Source organism: Vigna unguiculata, chromosome 3 (genome assembly GCF_004118075.2).
Source record: "Vigna unguiculata cultivar IT97K-499-35 chromosome 3, ASM411807v1, whole genome shotgun sequence".
NCBI classification, from domain to species: Eukaryota; Viridiplantae; Streptophyta; class Magnoliopsida; order Fabales; family Fabaceae; genus Vigna; species Vigna unguiculata.
This window is the reverse complement of record NC_040281.1, coordinates 9,050,468-9,074,151: the sequence shown is the minus strand read 5'-3', so window position 1 is coordinate 9,074,151 and position 23,684 is coordinate 9,050,468. Positions and strand designations below refer to the sequence as shown.

Here is a 23,684-nt window from a genome sequence, read left to right as displayed (position 1 = left end):
TACACTAAAGTTTTAGATTTTTAGAGTCTGACTTTATATCGTATGAAAATATTTAAAAAACATTACTTCATCTATTGAATTTGGATTTTCTCATTCAAAATAAACATAATAATCATATTTAATAAATTCTGATTATATATTATTTTTCTTACTAAAGAATAAGTTACGGAGAATATTAGTGTTTAATTTAGTGTAACAATGACTTTGTTAATTTTTATTCCATCACCATTAAATACAACTAAAAGCAATAAAACGATCAAACTTTATTTAACATGATTACTGGGATTTATGGTGAATAGGAGAGGATACAAATAGTTAATTATTTATATGAGTAACGGATACAATCTAAATATTGATTTTTTTATGATGAGAAAAATAAAAAACTAAACTCATAGAAGTATCTTAAAAAGATAGATAAAGTAAGTTTCACTAATATTAGAAATCGCTCAAGAAAAAAAAAATAAAAAGACTATATTTATTATATTTAACAATAAAATATTTATTTTTATTTCTTAATTATTGTTCAATAGATATTTGAATAAAACTAATGATAAGTTATCATAATAGAATATCGATATTGTAAAGAGAGGATCCATTTAGTTAATAAGTAAAAAATTTAGAAATGGAATTAATGATTTTATTCGAATAATTATTAGAGACTCAATAATTATTTATGGAACAAGGCACATTTTCCGTCCCTATATAAGGTGTAGAAATTATTACGGAAAAACATTATTTGATGTGGAGAAATATTTGTATATAACTCTCTAATAATAGCTACACACATCTTTCAAATACACCAACATATGCAGACCTAATAAATTTACAAATAAAATCTCAAAAGTAACTACAAATAAAGTTATAAGCACAAATAAAGATATATGCACAATAAATGCAAGTTTACTTGAAAGTATAAATAGATATTCATGCACAATTTTAAGCACAACTACAAACACAAATACAGGCACAAATGCAAGTACAAGTGGAAATATAAACACAAATACAAACACAAATGAAGTTTTTCAAGTCACAAATATTCCATACTTTAAAGATATATCTCAATCAAGAAACATGTAGAGAACAAAATATGAAGATGATATTGTTTTATTTTAATTTTAATCATATATGTTCACAATTGTTCTATTTGTGATGCTTAAAAACTTTCATTATGTTTTTGCCTTTGATTATTTTGAATGCGATAAAAGTTGTCATGTTTCATATAAATTGGTTGACAAGATTAGATATTGATAATTAAATGCATTTTGTAAGGTACAAAAATAATAAAAGCATGAAATATTTTGTCATGATAGAATTTGCTACAATTTTGTTAGGAATTTGCTACAACCACTTTGATAGGGATTAGTTTGAGATTTGCTACAAATATTTTGTTAGAGATTAGTGAGAGATTTACGATAGCCACATTGCTAAGGATTAGTTAGGAATTTGCTACAAAGAGTTTTCTATGGATTAGTTGGAGATTTGCTACAAGTAGTTTGTTACAAACATTTTACTAGGGATTTGCTATAAACATTTTGCTAAGGATTAGCAAGAGATTTGTTACAACCACTTTGTTAGGGATTAGTTTGGGATCTGGTACAAAGACTTTGTTAGAGATATGCTACAAGTAGTTTGTTAGGGATTAGCTTCTACAAACATTTTGTTAGGGATTAGCTACAAACATTTTGCTAAGAATTATATAGGGATTTGCTACAAAGTTTGCTATTAGTTACAACCAATTTGTTAGGGATTAGTTATGATTCTTGACTGATTAACTACTTATAATTTAGTTATGGTTCAATGTTCTCACTATTTTCTTGCTAATCCTTCTTTAAATCATTTTGTGAGGTTTCAACGAAAGATTAGTTAAGAATTTTTTCCTCACAAATCTAAAAATTTGTTGTATTAATTTGTAATTATTCAAAAGAGTTTCAACTATCATCATAACTTCCTTAAAAAATGATAGGTCAAATTATCTTATAACAAAACCTTTATTAACCACTAAAATCCTTTTTGAACCCTTTTTTTAATCATTATTAAAAGCTCTTTTTAAAATAATGACATTTGACGTAGTAAATGAAAATTGTGTATCACAATATTAACCAAACATTAAAGGATATGTGATGTTCTTAGAAATGATTTGAGCACTAAAAAGATTTTATATGTCTTGTTCTCTTATCTAATTAAATAGTGGTTTAGTGGTAAAATTATGCCAACTATTTCTTCTATTCACCTAAAAATGTTGTCAAAAACTCATAAGAAACGTGATAAATCAATGTATATAAGTCAATATAAAATATTTTTGTAATGTAATTATATTTTTGAATTTATTTAAAAGATATTTTTCATTATATTGGTGAACTTTTATTGATTATAATGTACGTAAGTTAAATTTTAAATTTGTTATAAATTTATATATTTCTAATCAAATTTTTACTAAGAAATTTATTTTATTGAATATTTAAAATTTTATATTTTTAAATTGAATTATTGTCACTTAATTTTTCTATCAATTAAATACGTGATTATTATATTCTACTTGTTTGTTTCTATATGTATTGAAATTTTTTTAAATTTTTGTAAATAATATAAAATAATGTTATTTTTAATACAAAACGATAACTGTTAGTTTTAATTAAAAAACAAACAATATAATAAAACTATATATTTTTAAATAATTTTTATCATCACCTATAGTAATAAAAAAATTATTATCACTAGAATTAATGTTTATAATACCAATAATTTGTTATCATCAACACATTTTTAATAAAATAATAGAAAGTACTTATCATTTTATATTAATTAACAAGTAGATACAAGTAAATAATATGTCAAAATATCACTCACTTAATTTAATTAAAAATAGAATTAAAATTTAATTACAAAATATAATACAAATTTAATTACAAAATATAATATATTTAATCTATAATAATATATAAATAGATTCTTTCGTCTACATTTTATAATATCAATTCTACCTTTTACAATATAATTATTTATTAAAATTTTTAAAATTAATGGTTAACTTTACCTATTTTCTATAAAACTGTTTATTTTTTTTTATTCATCAACAATTAACTTTTCTATTTATTTCGCTATACTTTTAATTTCTCATTTTATTTTTAATAAATATAAATTTATTTAATAATGTTATATTATTATCGCATACTAAAATACTATTATATATATTTAAAAAATATACAGGCTTGTGTACGGTTATTAATAAAAATTAAAATTCATAAAACTCAATTAAATATTTTTTATTTATGATAAACTTAACCATAATAATGAACCACTATAATAATAGAAATGCTTGAATAAAAATAATATCAATAAAAAAAACTAATAATATAATAAAAGATTTGAACCTTCTGGATTATGCGCAATAAGTCCAGAAGTGTGGAGAATGATATGGAACCGGAAAGAACGAAGCAAAGCGGAGAACATAATATTCTGGAGCATACTACATTATCCTTTCACTTCCTATAAATATTAATGCATCAGTTCAATACACATCATCAAACACGAAGAGAGTTACCTGAGTCCGATCAAGCTACAGTCTCTGAAGTTTTAAAACTCTGTTTAAAGTGTTATAAAAGCATGTCGCTAATTCCAAGGTTGTTCGGTGGGCGAAGAAGCAACGTCTTTGATCCATTCTCTCTGGATGTGTGGGATCCTTTCAAGGATTTTCCTTTCCCTGAATCTGGTCGAGAAAATTCTGCACTTGTGAGCACACGTGTGGATTGGAAGGAGACACCAGAGGCACATGTGTTCACGGCTGACATTCCAGGACTGAAGAAGGAGGAAGTGAAGGTGGAGATTGAAGATGATAATGTTCTTCAGATAAGCGGAGAGAGGAATGTTGAGAAGGGAGATAAGAACGACAGGTGGCATCGTGTGGAGCGTAGCAGTGGAAAGTTCTTGAGGAGGTTCAGATTGCCTGAGAATGCAAAAGTGGACAAAGTGAAGGCTTCTATGGAAAATGGTGTTCTCACTGTCACTGTTCCAAAGGAAGAGGTTAAGAAGTCTGAAGTGAAGGCCATTGAAATTTCTGGTTAAGCTTAATCAGTTCCTTCGTTGAAAATCGAGTGTTATTATTTGTGTGTTATGTTTTGTAAGGATTTTGTGTGTGATTGATGTTATAAAGATGGTGTAAAATACATGTAATGGTTGTTCAGGAATAAAATTTCTTATTAACAATTTTGGTTGTAAGAATATTTTGGAGTAACTTTTGAAATTGTAGAAGTTTCATAATATCTGAAAGCAAGAATTTGCAGAAGCAGGCGAAGGAAAGGAGAAGAGTAATTGAATTTCAGACCTTCTTACCCAATTCGGACTTTCATATACTCTTTTTAACATTTAATTCGCTACTCTTGCACTTAACCCTTTTATTGAAATTCAGTTTTTCATCTTACTCTTCCCAGCGAACATCATTTATCTTCACCACGCACATAAGAATTCATGAAGTAGTTTAATGGCTTCTTGTTAGCTTCTTGCGTAAGCTAGAAAAAATGTAATGAGATGTGTTATCAATAATAGGCATTATTTTCTCTCATTTTTGTTCAAATATAAGATTTACAAATATAGAAAACAATTTGACATCAGTAAGTTTTAGACTTATACATTACACTATTAAATACTAACCATGTAATTGTAGTGATAAAAATTTTGTTGGTAGTCAAGACTCTAGTTAAGACCTCACTAACATTAGTCAGTGATTTTAGACATCAATTAATGACATCACTAACATTAGTCAGTGATTTTAGACATCAATTAATGACATGAACTATTTTTAATTACCAATTTAAAAATTAATTATATTTTTTTTGAAATTATTTTAATTATTAATAAATTTTATTTATAAATTGATATATAAATTGTTCATCATAATTATTTTTTATCATCAAAATTAATTATTATTGGAAACCTTTTTTAGTGAATAACATATTTGAACCACGTAAATAAATGATAATCAAGACTATCAATATATATCTTTCGCTTTAATTGCATATATTTTCATAAATATTTTAGACTTGATTTTGGTATTGTTATATGTACGGATAGCAATATGGATTAATTTGTAAGCTCGCAAAAATAATGTAGGATGGGTCATGATAGTGAACCCTTAGATTTGTTGAAGCTTGCAGTTTCCGTAAATTAATCCGGGTCATGATAGTGAATCCTTAGATTTGTTGAAGCTCGCAGTTTACGTAGATTAATCCGCAAGTTTGCATAAAAAAAAAAACTTGCACTTATGTATATTAGTTACTTTTTTCTATATTTTTATATTTACGTTCTAAATTTTTATATGATTAGAAAATACAAGTATTATATATTATTTAATGTACTAAAATTTGAAGAATACATCTTGTATGTCAAAGTACAAATATAAATATGATGAAAATGTTGAATTACCAATTTATCATCCAACTTCTTAAAATATGTGTTTTAATAATTTTATGAATTTCTTAAAGTTTCACAATTTTTGAACATTAAAAATTTCATTATAAGAATTAAAAATAAATAAAAGCGGGTTGGCCCGCGAACTCATAGGCCCCGCATTTATGCAAAATGGGTTAGACATTTCAGCCCGCGTTAAAAATACGGGATAGTCCGTATTGTGCGGACCAAATACAGGTCAGGCCTAAACGGGCCAGGCATGCCCATATTATCATCCCTAGTTATATGTTGACAATAAATACCATAAAATAATCACTAAATTTCATATTAAGAAAATCTTTCGATGCCTAAAATATTTTAAAAAAAAATACTTAAATAATCTAAATTTTGCACTGAAATCTTTTTTTTTTTTCTACTTTTGACTATTAGTTCTTTTTCATAACATATTTTGGGGCCAAAAGGGCTACTATTGGATTCTTTGCCAAAAAATAAAAATAAAAAACTGAAATCAACAAAAGTTTTGTATAAATGAAGTCTACCACCATACCTAAAAATAGTTACAAAATACTCAAGTGATTGAAATTTTCTCTATAGTCCGATTTGTTTCACTTTTACGGTGTTAGGTACACATATTTTAAAAAATACAAATATTTTTGTAATGTAATTGTATTTTTAAATTTATTTAATGTAAACATTTGCTTATTATTTTAGTAGACTTTTATTAATTATAATATATTTAATTGAGTTTAGGTCTATTTAGATATTTTTAATTAAGTCTCTATTTAAAAAATATTTTATTGAGTAATTAAATTTTTTTAAAATTTTAAATTAAATCTTAATAATTTAAAATTTTTATTAACTAAATAATGTGGCATAATTACATCCTTTTGCTTCATTATCTCAATATATTTAAAATACGTAAAATTTTATAAATAATATGAAATGATTACTTTTAATGTAAAAAGATAAAAATTATTTCTTAATAATTTTCATATCATCTTCTCCAACAATAAAAAAATTATTGTCCTACAATTAATTTTGGTGACGATGACAATATCTTTTTATTCAACATTTTTAATAAAAATAAAAAAATTAATTATGATTTGTATTAATCATAAAATTTCATAATAATTTACAAATATTTAAAACTTAAATATGAAACTTAAATACAGTAACAATCATAAGGAAAAAATAAATAATAAAAACTTAATTGAAAAATACAGTACATTTTATTATAATAAATAAAAATTAATAAAAAAACTTAAATTCTTAAATTTTGCATCAAACTTAACCATAATAATGAAGCATTATAATATTAAAATGCTGGATAAAAATTAATGTCAATAATAAAGAACATAATATTATAAAAAAGACTTGAACCTTCTGGATCATGCGCAATAAATACCGACGTTTGGAGGATGATATGGAACCGGAAAGAACGAAGCAAAGCGGATAACAGAATATTCTGGAACATACTACGTTATCCTTTCACTTCCTATAAATATCAATGCATCAAACAAGAGTGAGTTACCTGAGTTCGATCAAGCTACAGCCTGTGTGAAGTTATAAATCTCTGCCAAGTATCATACTCATAAGCATGTCGATAATTCCAAGGTTGTTCGGTGGGCGAAGAAGCAACGTCTTCGATCCATTCTCTCTGGATGTGTGGGATCCCTTCAAGGATTTTCCTTTTCCTGAATCTGGTCGAGAAAATTCTGCATTTGTGAGCACTCGTGTTGATTGGAAGGAGACCCCAGAGGCACACGTGTTCAGGGCTGACATTCCAGGACTGAAGAAGGAGGAGGTGAAGGTGGAGATCGAAGATGATAATGTTCTTCAGATAAGCGGAGAGAGGAATGTCGAGAAAGAAGATAAGAACGACAGGTGGCATCGCGTGGAGCGTAGCAGTGGGAAGTTCTTGAGGAGGTTCAGATTGCCGGAGAACGCAAAAGTGGAGAAAGTGAAGGCTTCTATGGAGAATGGTGTTCTCACTGTCACTGTTCCTAAGGAAGAGGTTAAGAAGGCAGAAGTGAAGGCCATTGAAATTTCTGGTTAAGCTTATAATTGGTTACTTTGCTGAAAGTGGAGTGTTATGTGTTTGTTGTAAGGATTTGTGTGTGATGGATGCTACAAAGGTGTTGTAAAATACATGTAATGGTTGTTGAGAAATAAAATTTCATTTGGATAGCTTTGGTTGTAAGAATATTTTAGAATAACTCTATATTTGTATGTGCAGAGTTTGAGTACTGAACGCTGATTCTCAACTCATGAGACATTATGGTTTAATTATATAGGTAATTGAGTTTGTTTAGCAGCAAATAATAAGTAAAAAGTGATTAAGTATATATTATAATAACAGCTATACCTCTTGCACTAACATGTGATGGAATGAAAGAAATTGTATAGTGAAAGGAAGGGAAGGAGAAGAATAATGGTAAAAGAAGCCTAATTCACTTTCATTTGCTGAGACAGAAATGAAATGAGGTTTGATGAAGGGATTTTATGGCTTCTTATCTGTTGGCTTCTAGGATTAAAGGGATAAAAAGACTATAACCAAGTGAAGCAGAGCTGGTGCCGTGGTTACGGTCAGGAAGATTTGGCCATTGCTTTTTATTGGAAAGTTCGAGGGGTGTTATGGTGGACCGTTGGATTATGCTTCTTGTATTCCGAGAGTATGAGTTGTCTTATGAGTAGTTAATTTCTTTAGGAGTTTTCTGTGTTTTAAAGTGCAAGGTCATGAGTTTATTGTATAGTTTAAGACTTGAAAATGAAAAGCTAAAATAGAGAGTCTATAGATTGTAATGTTTTGTTACATAAAAAATACAAGAAAGTCAATAAGTTTATTTACATAAAGATTTATTTGTTAACACGTAACACAAAAACAAAACACCATTAATTTCTTCATGCATTCTCGTTGAGGTACAAACTCATATTTATTTCTACTAAGATTGGAAAGGTAAGGATTTAATAAAACTATAAAAAAAATCCAAAATATAAAACCCTAAACCCGTTGACAAAAAAAAAAATCTAATTCGTGAGGAATGGGCTTTTATTTTTTTTTTGTGTGCACTTCTTTTTTATTTTTATTCTGATCCGACATAAATTTATCTGGCAGTCATTATTAAGACCAAATATCATGTTTTTGAAGTATTATTAGAGTATGGAACTCCGTCACAGTTTTATCTTTAAAAGGTGTCATAATTTTTCAAAACTCCTCTAAGGCAAAATATTGTGCTCTTACCGTTACAACATGCGAGCTTCAATGACTGACCTTTCTTCTACAGGACTTTCGCATTCCTCTCCAAACTCTTGCTCGATAACCAATCAACTATACAAATTGCATCTAATATTCCACGAAAGAACCAAGTATATTGTGATTGATGTTAATTGTGTATGATAAAGTTGGTAATGACTTCTTCAAATTGCTTCCCATCTGCATCATCAATCCTATCAAAGCCTTCATTCTAAGTTAGGTATGTGTAATATATACGATCAACTTGAGGAGTGATAAGTTATACTCTTCTAATTCACCACTTAGCTTTCTTTTGATTCAAACGCTCTTTTTTGTTTAGTTGTTCTATTGTATAACTTTACATTATCTTTCACTACATGAAAATGTCTCATTAACAATTAATTTTAGTGACCAAAAATTGTTAGTAACTATAGTGACTAATTTAGATAAAAATTTACAAAATAAAAAGTTATTGGTTATTAAAATAGTCAATAAAAAATTATAATTGATTTCTAAATTAATTTTTAAAATTTAGCTATCAAGGTTTTTTACTACTAAAGAAAATTGTTATAATTCATAATAGTCACTATGATGAATTTAATTTTTTTTAAATTTAAATATTTGTAATTGTTATAAAATTGTTTGAACATTTTACATTTGAATTTATAAAATTATTTAGAAATTATTAAAATAATTTTAAATAAAATTTAATATAAAATTTAAAGTTAAATTAGTTAAAAATATCTATTATAATATTTATATAAAAGATAAACTTAGTCTCAAATAAGAATGGATGAAATTACTCCAGTATAAAAAGAAATTAAGATTAAAATAACAAATACCAAATCGATATTTTTCACATAAACAATTGACACATGACAGAACTATAATTTGACATTTAAATTACAAAATATTTAAAAAAAATAAAAAAAATCACAAACTAACTGTGACAAAATCCTAATTTAACACACATTAATATCTTTTTAAGAAAAATAAGTAAAAAAATATTAAAAAAAACTATGAACTACCATATGACACAAATTTATCGTCATCAATCATATTTTACCGGAAATGATCAAAAGGAAATAAATTTTCAAAAATAAAATTCAATTGAAACGATTTAAAAGTTAAGGATCCAAATGGTACCTTATAATTTTTTAACGACTTCAAAATATTAGAAAAATTGTATTGGCTACAAGAATATTGAGGGTGTGTATTTTGATTTGCTCACAAATTAACATTATTATGGCAATCACAATACATATAAAACGGAAAATGAGTACTATTTAAAGTTAATATAAGAATCTAATTCACAATATTTAAAAATTTTATATCAACTTTGTTAGAAAATAATATTTCATAGTCAAACACACATATCACTAATAAGTTTATTAATCATATATCCAGTTTTGTCCCAGGAAAATTTAAAAATCCATTCAGGGAAGTTGTGACAACTTCTCATAATTAAAATATTCACATCTAAGTTACTTGAAGCTAGTAAAATTTGTATATCCCTTGGGTTATTCAATAACCATTTACATTTCTATAAAGCCACCTAGGCAAACAGCACTTAATATAATTCCAACACAAATCCATTTTAAAACTCAATTTTCTCTAAATAATTGATTTTAAACATTGAAGGTAATATTCAAAGGCACGCTCATATATTTATTTAATCAAATTAGAAATACAAATATCAAAATTATTTAAACAAAAACAAATAATAAAATGTGGACTTTTTTAAAAAACAATTGCTGAGAAAAATTAAAAATCTTCATTGAAATTTGGTCATAATTAGTTTTTCAAATATATTAAAGAAGGAAATTTCAAGTCTTATAAAATTAATTTATAAAGTAAGGATATTCACTCTTCTAATATATCACCTTGAGACATATACATTTTTAATATAAAACTATATATTAATAAATGGTATAATAAATTTTTTTAAGATAAATTTTATTCAAAAATAAATTTTACCACATTTTTTAAGTACATGTTAAAGAAAATTTATTAAGAGAAATGTATTTTGTTCAACAAAACTCTAGTACTTTTTTGGAGAACTATTGAATGAACATTGGAGAAAATATGAATTTTAAAGTTTTATAGAAAGCACACCAGTTATAATAACTACTAAATATCAGTTTTACATTTCTAAATAACTGTGGAAAGGTGGAAGTAAAAAGAGAGAGAGAGAGAGAAAAAAACGAGAAAAATGTGAAAGTTTTACTTTTGGCAGCTTTAACACAGAAGATAATGACTAATGCTGACTTTCTTTCTAATTTCACTAAAAATACATATTTAAGGCAAAAATGAATCTTTCAAAATAATTTTATTCCCACCACTCTTTATCATTTTCCATCTTATAAACAATTAATATAATAAAATAAACATATCATAAGATTTCCAACTCAAAACAAATCAAATGAACAAAATAAATTATGTGGGTCAAAACTATGAATTCTTCTTACATGTTTACATTTTTTTTAATTTTATCTTAAAATAAATTAAAATATTTTTATTTTTATTTTTATCTTTTAAATAATCACTAGTTTAATTTATAATTATTTTTTTAAATTAAAATAATTATTTTAATATTTAATTTTTAAAATTATTATTTATTTTTTACATAAGTGAATTATCTAATACCATTTGTTTTCACTAAAAATATATAAAAAACAAAACAAAACAGAATGATGTATAAAAAGACTAGAACCTTCTCAATCATCCGGGTAAAAAATGAAGTTTGTGGAAGAAACTGGAACATGTGAAAAGAAACGAAAGAGAAAGCAGAATTTTCTGGAACATCCTAAATTATCCTTTCACTTCCTATAAATGCTGCATCAGTCCCTTTACACATCATCGAACAAGAAGATAATTACCTGTTTGCCATTTCACTAAATCTCCCAACTTTCGATTCTCTGCAAGTTATAGGATTTGAAGATGTCTCTGATTCCAAGTATCATTGGCCGAAGGAGCAACGTCTTTGATCCCTTTTCCATGGACGTGTGGGATCCCTTCAAGGACTTTCCTTTCCACAATTCTCTTGCTGCTTCCATCCCCGAATTTTCTCGCCAAAATTCTGCCTTTGTGAGCACCCGTGTGGACTGGAAGGAGACTCCAGAGGCACACGTGTTGAAGGCTGACATTCCAGGACTGAAGAAGGAGGAAGTGAAGGTGGAGATCGAAGATGATAATGTTCTTCAGATTAGCGGAGAGAGGAATGTTGAGAAGGAAGATAAGAATGACACGTGGCATCGTGTGGAGCGTAGCAGTGGGAAGTTCGTGAGGAGGTTCAGATTGCCTGAGAATGCAAAAATTGATCAGGTGAAGGCTTCTATGGAAGATGGGGTTCTTACTGTCACTGTTCCTAAGGAAGAGGTTAAGAAGCCTGAAGTCAAGTCCATTGAAATTTCTGGCTGAGCTATGTTACTTTGTTTATGACCGCGTCTTTTTGTTTTGATGAGGATCTTGTGTGGGAGTGATACAATAAAAATACTGTAAAATGCAAGTCTTTTTGTTTTGCTGAGGATCTTGTGAGTGAGTGATATAATAAAGATACTGTAAAATGTACCGAATGGTTGTGGTTGTTGAGAAATAGAATATCATTTTAAGAGTCTTGCTCCTAAGAATGTCTTACAATTTCCTCATATCTGTACTTGCATTGGTATTGCTAATGGTTTAAAAAATGTAAATTAAAACATGGGTCTTTCACAAACCTTCATTATCATCTAGAAGTTCTTATAAAAATAAAATAATGCGAATCAGAGTTTAATTTGCAACTTAAACTAATGCCGACATCCGAGTGTTCCAGGATAAATTTCTAGTAAGTCAACGAAATAAATATTTGACAACACCCGTTCAACTTTTTTACCCAAGCCAGTTTTCACTTTTGATCAACCATTAAAGACCTCGATAATTTAGTTTATGGAGACAAATCGATATCAGAATAATAACTACTAAACAACTTTTAAGTTTCTTTTTTCTTTTCCTATATACAATGCTTCAAAAACTAATATATCAGAAAAGTTTTTTCTTGGCATGACGGGGATAATGGGTCTCATCAAGTCAAGATTTTTCTCATCAGATGTTCTAACAAGATAAGGTTGCAGATGAGTTAGACAGAATATGATAGAGAAATTCTAGTTAAGATTTTTCTCTCACTTTTGAAAAAAGAATGCTGCAGAAATTCTAGTTAGCATAAGGATCCTTGTGTTCTGAGTCAAGGGAATTAATTATAAATAGCAATATAACAAAATAGGTCTTTCCATAAGCTATAAAACATTTTTTAGAGTAACACATCTCCAGTGAAGATGCTTACAACTTACAAGGGTGGGATAAAATGGAAAATATGATCAGATTCGGCACTGTGTGAAAGGTGCCACTTTGACAAAATACCAATCAGGCTAACATGGATTGTCAAACAACCACTGATCCCACTAAAGGTATCCTTCATTCAAGATCCTTATCCATGGATCTCATCTTCATTATTCTTCTCCAACCATCTTACACCTTTCATTAGTCGTCTAACAAAGTTGAAAGAAACAAGTCCTGCACAAAACCAGATCTCCCTGCAGCTTGTCTCATCCTTTTCTCCCGCTCTTCGCTGCTCAAGGAAGGATCAAAACTGTACAAACACACAGATCAAACTTCTCATTTAGAGGGATTAAACATCAGAATATCTTTTCATTGTATACAGATAAGGCAGCCAAAATTCATAAAAAAAGCACCTTGATTTCCAAATATGTTCAGGTGTCACATTTTTGGCAGAAGAATCCTCAGCAGTTGTTACCACAGATTTTGAAATCTCTTCTGCTTCACAGGCTGGGAAATTCAAAATAAATGAGGATAGAAAGGGATCAGTAGCAACATTAGACACTGCTGCACTGTTTGACCGGTATCCTCCGCCAGCACCACCGAGAAGCACCTGTAGATGAGCCTCACGAAGATCACGACCCAAGAGAGATAGTGTCTGACTGTTAGGAATAGCAACTCTTCTTAACCTGCGTCTTCTCTGTACGTAATTCTTAGTTAAGGGAATCCACTAATTTTTTTCAATTTTCACTCAACAAACAATCCATTATCTGTTCAGGTTTACAGTATTCAAACAAAACATCGGTACAAAGGATATCTTGAATAAGTGCCCGTGTTGCAGCGTTATGTGACTTAACATGTCCCTTGCAACTTTAACGGAGCATACAGGACAAATCTGCATCCCAGAAAAACCAACACTGAGCTACCATAACCCGATACAGTTAAGTCAATCATTGGGGTAGGGATAAAAGCAACAACAACACAGCAAAAGGACTTACTACTTATTGATTTTCAGCCTTTCGATTTTCTTGTACATGGTCTATTGGTACGTATTCCAGAAACTTCAATTATTTTTTTCATTTATATAGTTCTTTCAAACCTATTCTTCAGACTCAGCACACACACATACACACATGTATGCAATACACATGTATACAATGCAGACATAGGACCAATTTACAATATAAAACATGGATAAACCTCACTTTACCAGTTTTATAATGATGAATTAGGCTTAATCTCATTTCTTAATATACTCTCCCTTAGACACACATACACAATAAATGAACTAAATTCTAATAGTGCGTACTAAGGCAGATTGTTAATTACTGGTAAAATTCAGGACTCGAGGTTCAGGAGATCATCAATCGACATGTTACTTTTTTATTATATGATATATAACTATTTTCCATCTGAAAAAGTGGTTGCTAAGAACATAACTCTTGAACGATCTTGGATATGTTGTAGTTATGACTTAAGCACAGGCATACAACACACAAGTGCAACTAAAAAAGACAAGTCTCCTTGGGGCTAAGACCTCTTGAATTCATCCTTGAATCCTATTTTTTATATCATTTATACATTCATAGTCTGGGGCAAATTTCCCTCATTACTTCTAGATGTTGTCATAAATAAATCACAAACCTTGTGGCAAAATGTACCAACAAAGGGCAAGAAACAAAAGGGGACAAGGATAACAGCAAACTACTTTTGTCATCATGACTAATGTTAAGGTCAATCAAAAGGTAAGACCATGTCAAGACCTACAGTAGATTACCTCTCCAACATCCTGGACCTCAATAACTTCAAAATATGTGCTTACATGGTCTTAGAATTCTTCTGAAATTGAAATCAATATAAAATTGAAATCTCTACAGGTTTCCTCTACACAAACCATGCTAACATGCTTCCAAGTAAATATTAATCTTCCCACAACTTTGCTATCAAGGATACCAAGTTCACGAAGGCAAAGAAACAAAGATCTAGGTTTCCGTTTTTTCTAACGAAACAAACATCATAAAAGAGCATCAGAGAAACAAAAAAGCCTCGTACCGTGACTCTCGATTCGCAAGAATGTTCGTCTTCAAGATGAGAACACAAAGACGCGATGTCAAAGTCTTCATAGCAATAGGGGCAAGGGAAATCGGGTCGCACCTCTTCTTCCACATCAAAATCATCGATTCCCAACCGATCTGACACACCACAGATATTCAAAATTTAAAAAAAAAAAAAAAAAACATATTTTGATTGAACCCAGAAAACCTTTTCCGGAAAAACTAAAAAGGGAATTGTCACGTAACGAAATGAACACGAACCTAAGTGAGAATTTTGATGGTGATGCTGAAGCGTGTATTGGCGTTTAGCGGCGGCAAGACGCGAGGTCCAGAAGTCAGAATCCATTGAAAGATCGAAGAGATGAATTGATAAATGGGTTATGTAAAAAATTCAAATCAAATCAAATCAAATCACCACCTTCAACAGATTCAACGAACACTTTTCTTTTCCTCTCTAATGAATGAAAATATTTTGAGATGCAACGTGATCTCAGGTCCTAGGTGTAGAGAAAACAATAAAAATAAAAATAAGAGTTTAATATTGTTCTCCGAAAATGATTTGACTTTTTCCAAGAGTTTCAGAATTGCCGACTGTAATGGAGTAAGGCGCGTTTTGTTTTGTGGTTAGCATCAAACTTGAGATTAAACAAAGGAGAAGAGATGTCAGAGTTTGTCTTAAGATATACACACCTTTGGTTTATTTCCTTTCTTATTATTCATTCATTTTCATGTGGTTATCACTATTTCTTTTCTCTTCTTTTTTCACCCTATTTTTGCCCTCTGTCTTTCTCAATTTAATTATGCACTTATTTTCAAAATATCTAATTAAATTTCACTTCACTGTTAATGTAATTCTAACACAAATTTTAGTTTTCTACCAGGATAAAAAGCCTCAAGAGTTTAATTCTTTCAAATCAATGTTTTAAACTTAATTAAGTACACACCAATAAGAAAAGTGAGTGAAATGTTATTTCAGATATATAATATAATGAAACACATTGCAAGATTATCCTCAGTTTGTTTGTAGGTCTTAATCAATATCTACATTGAAAGGTATTCTAGTTTGGTGGTAGATTTGATTAAATTTACTTTATTTACATAATAATATTTCAGATTACTTTATTTTACAAGTATTTGAAAACATTACATTATTATTACACAAAACGGTTTTCTTACACAAACAAATTAGAATCCACAATATTATCCAATTTTATTGTGCTTGTTTCAAAGAAAACATTGACTAAAAGAATACTTTTATCATTCGATTGTTTTTCAATCTTTAATATATTAAATGGTGTCAAGTTCAAATATATTACTTATATATAGTAAGCAAATTGTGAAATGCCAAATATAAAGACTTTTTCAATTCTTTTAAAAAAAATCGAGTTTGTAATATTATTCAAATTAATAAAAGGAGTTTGCATTCTCAAATAATATGAAGGATATTCTACATGAAAAAAGAATAAATATATTTTAAATGATTATCATGAAATTTAACAATTTTATCATATATGACAAAATACGTAAATCAAGTTTAGCGTGAAATTATTTTGACTTAACTAATCTCTTAAAATCGAATTCTATGTATAGAGTGTTTAGATGTGTTAAGTTTTACAAAAGAAAATATACATAAAATTTGAGGTGAGTTTTACAATAACATTCGTTATTTCTCTTTAAAAATAATAATTTGAATATTTCTGAGCTCATTGGTTGTTATATGTAAGACTTAAAATTGTATAATTTTTAGCAAGTCAATATGATTCAATCGGAACCAGTTATATAAATTGACTTGTCTACGATAAAAAAAAAATAGAAACATTCATTTTTCTTTTTTTTTGGAAAAAATATTATAACAATTAAAAATTAAAAAGAAAACTAAAAAAAATTCTTACATAAAGAACATTGGTTTTGGTCCTATTCGAACCACACAAAGAATATTTACATGAATTAGAATGAGACCTTTTACCATGAAAGGAATGAACAGGGTTTAAAGAATAAAGCCTTTAAGATGTACAAAAAATGTAGCTAATGAATTAAAGAAGATAGACACATTCCCATTTAACAACATAGAAATGTTATGCTTTTTGCGTCTAATCTAATCTAAAACATTTTAGCTTCCCTTTCTTCTCTCTCATTTCCCTTATTTGTACCAACTTATCATTATTTGGTAAATAACAACTTAAAAGTTAAGTATAACTATTTGTAGCCAGAACTTAAAGTGATTGGTGGATAATTTCATTAACAAAAGTTATAGATAATTATCGTGTCAAACCAATCTATTTATACATCATCAACAAGTAAATTCATTGATAAAAAGTAATTGAAGTAAATTCATCCATTCACTTTTATGAATTATTAATAACTTATTTGTTACTTTCTAAATATTTAATTCACCATATGCATTTAATGAATCAAAATTAATTCAATTATGTTTTTTTAATATCTTTTAAAATTTGAAAATCAGATCAATGATATTTGAAATATCATTAATTCTGTCTTAATTAAGTTTTTTTTTTTTTTTTTACAATCTCAATTATGGTATCATTGAATTGGTTTTAGTAGATTTACCATTGACTTTACCTCTATTGAAATATTGTAAATTTAATTTTATTCAAAGCGTTGATAACTTACTCAATAGATATTCTTGGTTCAGTCTTAATGAATAATTGTTGAATTAATCGTAGTTAAGATATCATTGGCTATGGTTGGATCATCTTTGGCTTAATCAGAACCAATATATCAGCTCAACTTTGTCAATGCATCTTTAACTAAAATTTAAATGAATAAGTATATAAATGAATTTTTCTATCCTATTCCCTACAAAAATTAAATAAAATGTATCTTATCCATTAAATTTGTCTCCCCTATTTATAATAATCGTGGGACATTTTTGGTAAAATAGTTAGATTTAAAAAAATAATAATTAAATCACTCAAATTTAATATATTTATAAGAAAAATTATACTTTTATTTCTATATCATGACTCTCATCTTTTACTCCTTGATGTAATTTAATGAGTTATTGATTTTTTTTTTTAAAAAAATGACAATAGTACATTAATCAATGTTCTATATTAAGACACATCAAAAAGTAAATGATAAAAATAAATAAAATAGAAATTATAATACCGTCGTCATATTTATAATGGGAAGAACCAAACAATGCAAATTAAAGTTTTATTGGATTTCTAAATTTGGGTCTAAAAAATTTAGCCTATTCAACCCGGCCCAATCGACGAGGCTTCAGTGGCAAACTTGATTTCTTTTTTTTTTTTTTATAAATTTAACTGTATTTCTGAGAATTTTTATATTGAATGTTTAATTTTACCTTTAGGCTTTACTTATTTTTAATTAGAATCAATCATACCTAATAAATATATAAAGTTGGGTTGGACAAATAATTGTAGTCCCAAAGAAATTTGGGTTGGCTGATTCTGATTTCACACTTTGACAAAAAAAAAATTACAAATTTTAAGTAAACATAATAATGGTTGAATATGTTGAATAAGTAATACCTAGAATAAGATATCATAATTATACTTTGTTGAGTTTAGATAATAAATATAAGTAATTTATAATGATAAAATATATTCATTTCAATTATTTCAATTATTTCCTTGACTAAATGAAATCCAGTTTCTTTGTTGAGCTTTTTTTTTATTATATTCTGTTGAGCACTAAAAATACAATATTTTGATATTTTAAAGATAATTTTAATATGTTTTAAAATTTTAAAATTAATAGTCGTGTGTTTTAAAAACACAAATAGCAGAGAAAAATCGGTATAAAATCCAAACTCCCACAAAAATTGCAACTATACGAGAGTCTTGATGGATGGTGAGAGGGGTGTGAAAAAATTGGGACTTGTGAACTAAGACTTCACGAGAATCTCTAATGGAGTCATAATTTTGCTGCTAATGTATTACTTTTGTGATTTGCTTCACTCGCCGATTAATCAACATCTATGTAATTATGCACACGATACCCACGTTCGGAACACAAACTTTTACAACTAACTCAAAATTAAAGTTTGCAAGATCACAAGAACTACAAAACAGTTTCTTGGGTATGCAAAGATAGAATGCTGCTAAAACAACAGAATAATAAAATACACAAAACAAGACTCCATTTTCTATTCTACTTTGGAATAAAACAAAGTTACCACAACAGAGAAATTTGTGAAAGTTTAAATGGATGATTTAAGCCAAAGAAAAATCATTGTTGTTAATTTTTACTAGAGAGAAGGAAAGTGAATGTGTTGATCATCACGTGCTAGTTACTTGAACTTTTCTTACTTTTGCTGATCTTGAAAAGGGCTTCAAGTAGTATAGGTATACAAATGCCACGAGACATTTCTTCTTCTTTTACTTCAGAGGTATCATCAGAAGTGGAACCCTTTGTTAATGTTTTCTCCTCCTTTTCTTCTATTCTCAATGAGTTTGGAAAGTACAAGCGTCCCTTTTCTCCTGCTCTCAGCCCAATGAGATGCCCAAGAGATACACTGTTGTCTTGAAAGAAAGATGCTGTGGACTGGTTTTTCCAACACAAGAACATAGTTAAAACTGCTGAATTCAGGACCTTGGTGGGGACAATTTTCATATCTTTTCTTTAATCAACCCTTTTCATTATTAACTAAAAACACATGATTGAGTATGGGTTTAGGGGTTGCAAAAAGGTAAAAAATGATTTCTCTTGTAGTTTTCCCTAGATGAGAGGGTACATTTTTGCCTACCCTCAACTATATGTAGGTCCTCCTATGCCTCTGAGGATATCTATATGAAGCACATTACTTTGGGAAACTGGTAGTTCTCACTTTGAAAGTTACATGCATTGACTCAATGCTAGAAGTGTAAACCAGTATTCTGGTAAGTTCATGGCACACATGGTTTACACAGAATTCTTTTCCATAACAACATACACTCTATTAATTGTTGCTTTGAAATAAGTGGTTAATGTGTTCATTTGTGTACATACACTCTGATCAGAAGTACAGTTCCCTTAGATAGTTGAACTTTAGCTATGAACTTCTGTTGTTTTTTCCTACTAATGAAATGGGAAAAACCCTTATATCAAATCAACAGAGAGAAAGAAAGAAAAATAGGATCAGTGAATTGAAATTACCTCAGTATCAAGGTTGGAGGATGAGAATGAGGAAAAACTGGTAGATGGAATGTGCATTGAGTGTGGCTCTACTGGAGCAGCTGGAAGTGATTCTGCATCTCTAAGTCTTGTATTCAAAAAGCCAAGACCAAATGGCCATCCAATAGGCATTTCATCGTTCTGAGAATTTTTGCCAAGAAAAAAAGTAGCAACATAAGAAACACAAATCAAGTTCAAAAGAAGTACCTGATGAAAAATTTAGTACAATTTATAGCAAAAGTAGCATCAGCAGAACAGTCACAAGAGTTCACAAACACTGGTACTGAATCGGAGATGTTGAGATATGTATAGCAAAATATTATGGTACAACAACAGAGAGATAGAGCAATACTGAAATTACCATTGGTGACCAAGTTCAGCAAGTGTAAGTGTTATGAGAATCTTTCAGAAATTCTGAACATTGCATAACTGTTCTATACTATTATCCTCCTTGTGGTACTAATTCTATTCTGCTTCAATCTTGTTTATATGACAATGTTGTTCTTCCCTTTCAAAGATGTAAGGAAAGAAAATAAATTGATCCACAGATCCGGTAGAAAAGAAGATCATAAAATCTATTTTCAAATGACTAAAAGGCCTACAAATCTGTCAGAAGAATCATCTACATAGATGAGGTTGGTAAAATATAGTGTCATTAGATTCTAAAACCAACACAATTTGTTGAGACCACCTTTTGGTCTCATGTCAGACAGCAAACTCTGTCACCGACCATTTATGAATCTTCTAGTTGTATTACAGAGGGCTAATTATTTGGCCAACTAAAGGCTATTTTTTGGTTTTCTAACGGCACAAACTCTTCTACCACAGAGGCATGGCTAATTAAACCTTTCTGAATAATTTTCATTTAATTGGTGTTCATTTAAAAACAATGTGAATTGAATGGGCTCATTTCTCCAGAAATTTCTCAGATCTGTTTGCCACACTCACCGTACCCTTTTTAAAAAATATTTTGCTCCTTTTCGATTTCGGATTTGGCCCACATCATGTGGCTTTGCTAGATTTCCTTATCTTGTTACATACTATATGAAATGAAAAGAATAGTTGGTCAAAATGATACATGAAGGTTTATGTTTACTGATAATTGTTCCAGTGAGAAAGACATTCATTTAAGAGAAACTGTGTTCCTACACCATCTAGTTTATCATTTTAAGCTAAAAATTTAAAATTGGACCTACCTTTTTCCCTGGCTTTAACTCTTCAAGTTGCCAAAATTATGAAATAGTAATCTTCCGGACAGGACCATCAACATTTGTTACCCCATTTTCTGCTTCTAGTAAATGACATGTTGGCATCACCAAGACTATCTTTCAGATCAAATCACATTCTTACAACGAAGTTCGGACAACAAACATTGATGGGTTTTAATGAAATGTTAGTTCGTATACTCACTGTTCTCACAACTACTACTTACATTACGCTCCTAACTAATGGGGTCATTTCTTCATGTCAGTCCATCTGAAAAGTACAAATTTTACAGTACACACATTCATCACACTCCATACACATTCTTCTCTTTTCATTCTACTCATACACACAACTGCATTATGCTCAACGTTTCTTCACCCAATAATTTCATGAAAATAACTCCAACTTCACATAACACCAGAAATTCAGTTCCCAGTTCCCAGTTCCATCACTTGCAAGATTATTAACTATTATAAGAAAACAGAAACAAACATGTGCCTTACGAACTGATTACTCTCTAATTCAACGAATCAAGAGACTGCATACTGAGAAAAAAAAAAAACCATCCTCACAGAGATAAAGAAAAACCCAGAGATCCAGAATCAATTACAATTCAAACACTTCAAAGTTCATAACACACCCAGAAAAAAAAAAAGAATTGTTCTTTTGGGGTGCATAAAAACAATCAACTGAAAAAACAAAGGGAGTGGTAAGAGAAATGGTGAATGGTAGAAGAAGATGGAGGAAGAAGACATAATATGATGTCATGAGGTTGCAATTTGTGCAGAAGAATAACAAAAGGGCACTGAATTATTATTACCTCTGAAACCATGTTGTGTCAGTTGCCTCTACCGAGAAATTGATGACAAAATGATGATCACGGAGAAAAAACTAAATTTTGTATTGGAGAGAAACCAAATGAGAGTATACGTGTCTCCTAACTAGTGTAATAGTATCCTTCCTTAAACGTTAGACATTTAAGACTCCAGGGCCCACATCGCCTGTGGAACATTGCTTGAGTTAAAGATGAATTTTGCGCACCAAATTTGTTACTTATAAATTGATCATGTTCCAGAAACTAATCATAAATGTTATGTACTTTGATCAATGGATGGAAACAAATTGTTAATAATTTACAATTTTTTTCTATTAACGTAGTTTAGTATGCAAGATTTAGAGTAAAACTTCTGGAGTAAACATATGTACGTTCTTTTACCTTGTTCACCATTTTGAGTAAATAATACCAAAAATAAATAAGAAATAGTAATTTAAAGAAAATAGTTAAACATTTTGATCTTCAATCTGATGATTATAACCATTTAGTACATGAATTGAAATTGGGACTGGTAACTACTTTGGCCCCAGATACATTAATGTAATATTTTCATAAAGACAAAATTATATTTTATGATGAAAGTGACGAATTATATCTAATGTTTGGATAGAGACCAAATTGATTATCTAGGGAACTAAATTAATTGATAGTTGAAAAAGTCAATAACCAAATTGTTCTTTTCCGTAATATCAAGAATTATATCATATTGATTGGTAGTTGTCACGGTCAGAAACTTTAATTTGTTTCTTTTATAATGTCAAATTCTAGAATCAATTGCAAATATTAAAGTAATACTCACCTTTTAAAATGAATTGTATTGTTATATTTACCACCACGTTTTAAAGTTTTAACTATTAACAATCATATTATTAGTAAGGTTTAAAAAAAATATATTCAATAATGGTCATGTGTTTCTAAATAGTCTTATATTATAAGTGGAATATAAGAATAATTTAATTTTTATTTTTTATTTTTAAGATATGTTCTGTAGATAAAGTTGAATTTGAAACACTAAAATAACAATATTTTAAGTCAATATTGTTAAATAATAAATTTTAAATCTAATTCAATTTTATATTATTTATATAATACAAAATTGTTTTATCTCTAATCAATGTGAAAATTTTAAGACATCGTCCTCATGTTGACATATATACATTCATCTCAAGCATAATGGACTTTAAGGCATGATTTTCATACTATATTATGAAGTAGACTTTAAATCTAATTCAATTTACAAAATTGGATTGTAAGACGATGTTTGCACCCACTTTTAAATATATGTATACAAAATTTGTATTAACAGATAATATGTTGTTTTTCTATATTATCTTATACACGACAAGTCCACAAATTAATTATTGGAAGATGTTGAGACTTTCTCAAATTGACATTTCATCATGAGCTTTGTTTGAGAACAGAAAAATCATCCTTATAAACTAATTTAGGTAATAAGGTAACCCATTTTACTTGTTCAATTGGTAGATTATTGTAATGATATATG

At 28.7% G+C, this 23,684-nt stretch overlaps 5 protein-coding genes across 7 annotated transcripts; 3 read left to right on the top strand and 2 right to left on the bottom strand.

The window, feature by feature from the left end:
- Positions 1-3,501: 3,501 nt before the first annotated feature.
- On the top strand, positions 3,502-4,218 carry LOC114176896 (18.5 kDa class I heat shock protein-like). Its single transcript, XM_028062089.1, has one exon. It carries the CDS (start codon positions 3,604-3,606, stop codon positions 4,060-4,062), a length of 459 nt encoding a protein of 152 aa, XP_027917890.1. The 5' UTR covers positions 3,502-3,603; the 3' UTR covers positions 4,063-4,218.
- Positions 4,219-6,844: 2,626 nt separating this feature from the next.
- Positions 6,845-7,590, top strand: LOC114176899 (18.5 kDa class I heat shock protein-like). The gene has a single exon (XM_028062093.1). The coding sequence runs from the start codon at positions 7,001-7,003 to the stop codon at positions 7,457-7,459; it is 459 nt and encodes a 152-aa protein (XP_027917894.1). The 5' UTR covers positions 6,845-7,000; the 3' UTR covers positions 7,460-7,590.
- Positions 7,591-11,380: 3,790 nt separating this feature from the next.
- LOC114177998 (18.5 kDa class I heat shock protein-like) lies at positions 11,381-12,261 on the top strand. The gene has a single exon (XM_028063653.1). It carries the CDS (start codon positions 11,576-11,578, stop codon positions 12,053-12,055), a length of 480 nt encoding a protein of 159 aa, XP_027919454.1. The 5' UTR covers positions 11,381-11,575; the 3' UTR covers positions 12,056-12,261.
- A 500-nt stretch (positions 12,262-12,761) lies between these two features.
- On the bottom strand, positions 12,762-15,667 carry LOC114177997 (protein DEHYDRATION-INDUCED 19-like). Its single transcript, XM_028063652.1, has 5 exons — positions 15,262-15,667; positions 14,999-15,138; positions 13,764-13,841; positions 13,363-13,652; positions 12,762-13,259 (listed from the first exon to the last, which is right to left on the bottom strand). Exons 1-5 carry the CDS (start codon positions 15,344-15,346, stop codon positions 13,151-13,153), a joined length of 702 nt encoding a protein of 233 aa, XP_027919453.1. The 5' UTR covers positions 15,347-15,667; the 3' UTR covers positions 12,762-13,150.
- A 3,326-nt stretch (positions 15,668-18,993) lies between these two features.
- On the bottom strand, positions 18,994-22,278 carry LOC114177450 (uncharacterized protein At3g17950-like). 3 transcript variants are annotated; one of them, XM_028062789.1, is made up of 4 exons: positions 22,166-22,187; positions 21,336-21,430; positions 20,122-20,280; positions 18,994-19,530 (listed from the first exon to the last, which is right to left on the bottom strand). In XM_028062789.1, the coding sequence occupies exons 3-4, from the start codon at positions 20,269-20,271 to the stop codon at positions 19,273-19,275; spliced, it is 408 nt and encodes a 135-aa protein (XP_027918590.1). In that variant the 5' UTR covers positions 20,272-20,280; positions 21,336-21,430; positions 22,166-22,187; the 3' UTR covers positions 18,994-19,272. The 3 variants fall into 3 exon arrangements, with proteins under 3 accessions (XP_027918590.1, XP_027918588.1, XP_027918589.1); XM_028062787.1 differs by lacking the exon at positions 21,336-21,430 and having other exon boundaries at positions 22,166-22,278; XM_028062788.1 differs by lacking the exons at positions 21,336-21,430; positions 22,166-22,187 and adding an exon at positions 20,501-20,955.
- Positions 22,279-23,684: the final 1,406 nt, after the last annotated feature.

Bases quoted from the DNA above. Each gene is read 5' to 3' on its own strand.
- LOC114176896 (XM_028062089.1), top strand. From the start codon at position 3,604: ATGTCGCTAATTCCAAGGTTGTTCGGTGGGCGAAGAAGCAACGTCTTT.
- LOC114176899 (XM_028062093.1), top strand. From the start codon at position 7,001: ATGTCGATAATTCCAAGGTTGTTCGGTGGGCGAAGAAGCAACGTCTTC.
- LOC114177998 (XM_028063653.1), top strand. From the start codon at position 11,576: ATGTCTCTGATTCCAAGTATCATTGGCCGAAGGAGCAACGTCTTTGAT.
- LOC114177997 (XM_028063652.1), bottom strand. From the start codon at position 15,346: ATGGATTCTGACTTCTGGACCTCGCGTCTTGCCGCCGCTAAACGCCAA. The intron at 13,653-13,763 runs ATATCCTTTGTA...ACTAAGAATTAC, and splicing joins AACACGGGCACTTATTCAAG to GTACAGAGAAGACGCAGGTT. The intron at 13,260-13,362 runs GTGCTTTTTTTA...GTGTTTGTACAG, and splicing joins GAACATATTTGGAAATCAAG to TTTTGATCCTTCCTTGAGCA.
- LOC114177450 (XM_028062787.1), bottom strand. The intron at 19,531-20,121 runs GTAATTTCAATT...TGGAAAAACCAG, and splicing joins CCTCCAACCTTGATACTGAG to TCCACAGCATCTTTCTTTCA.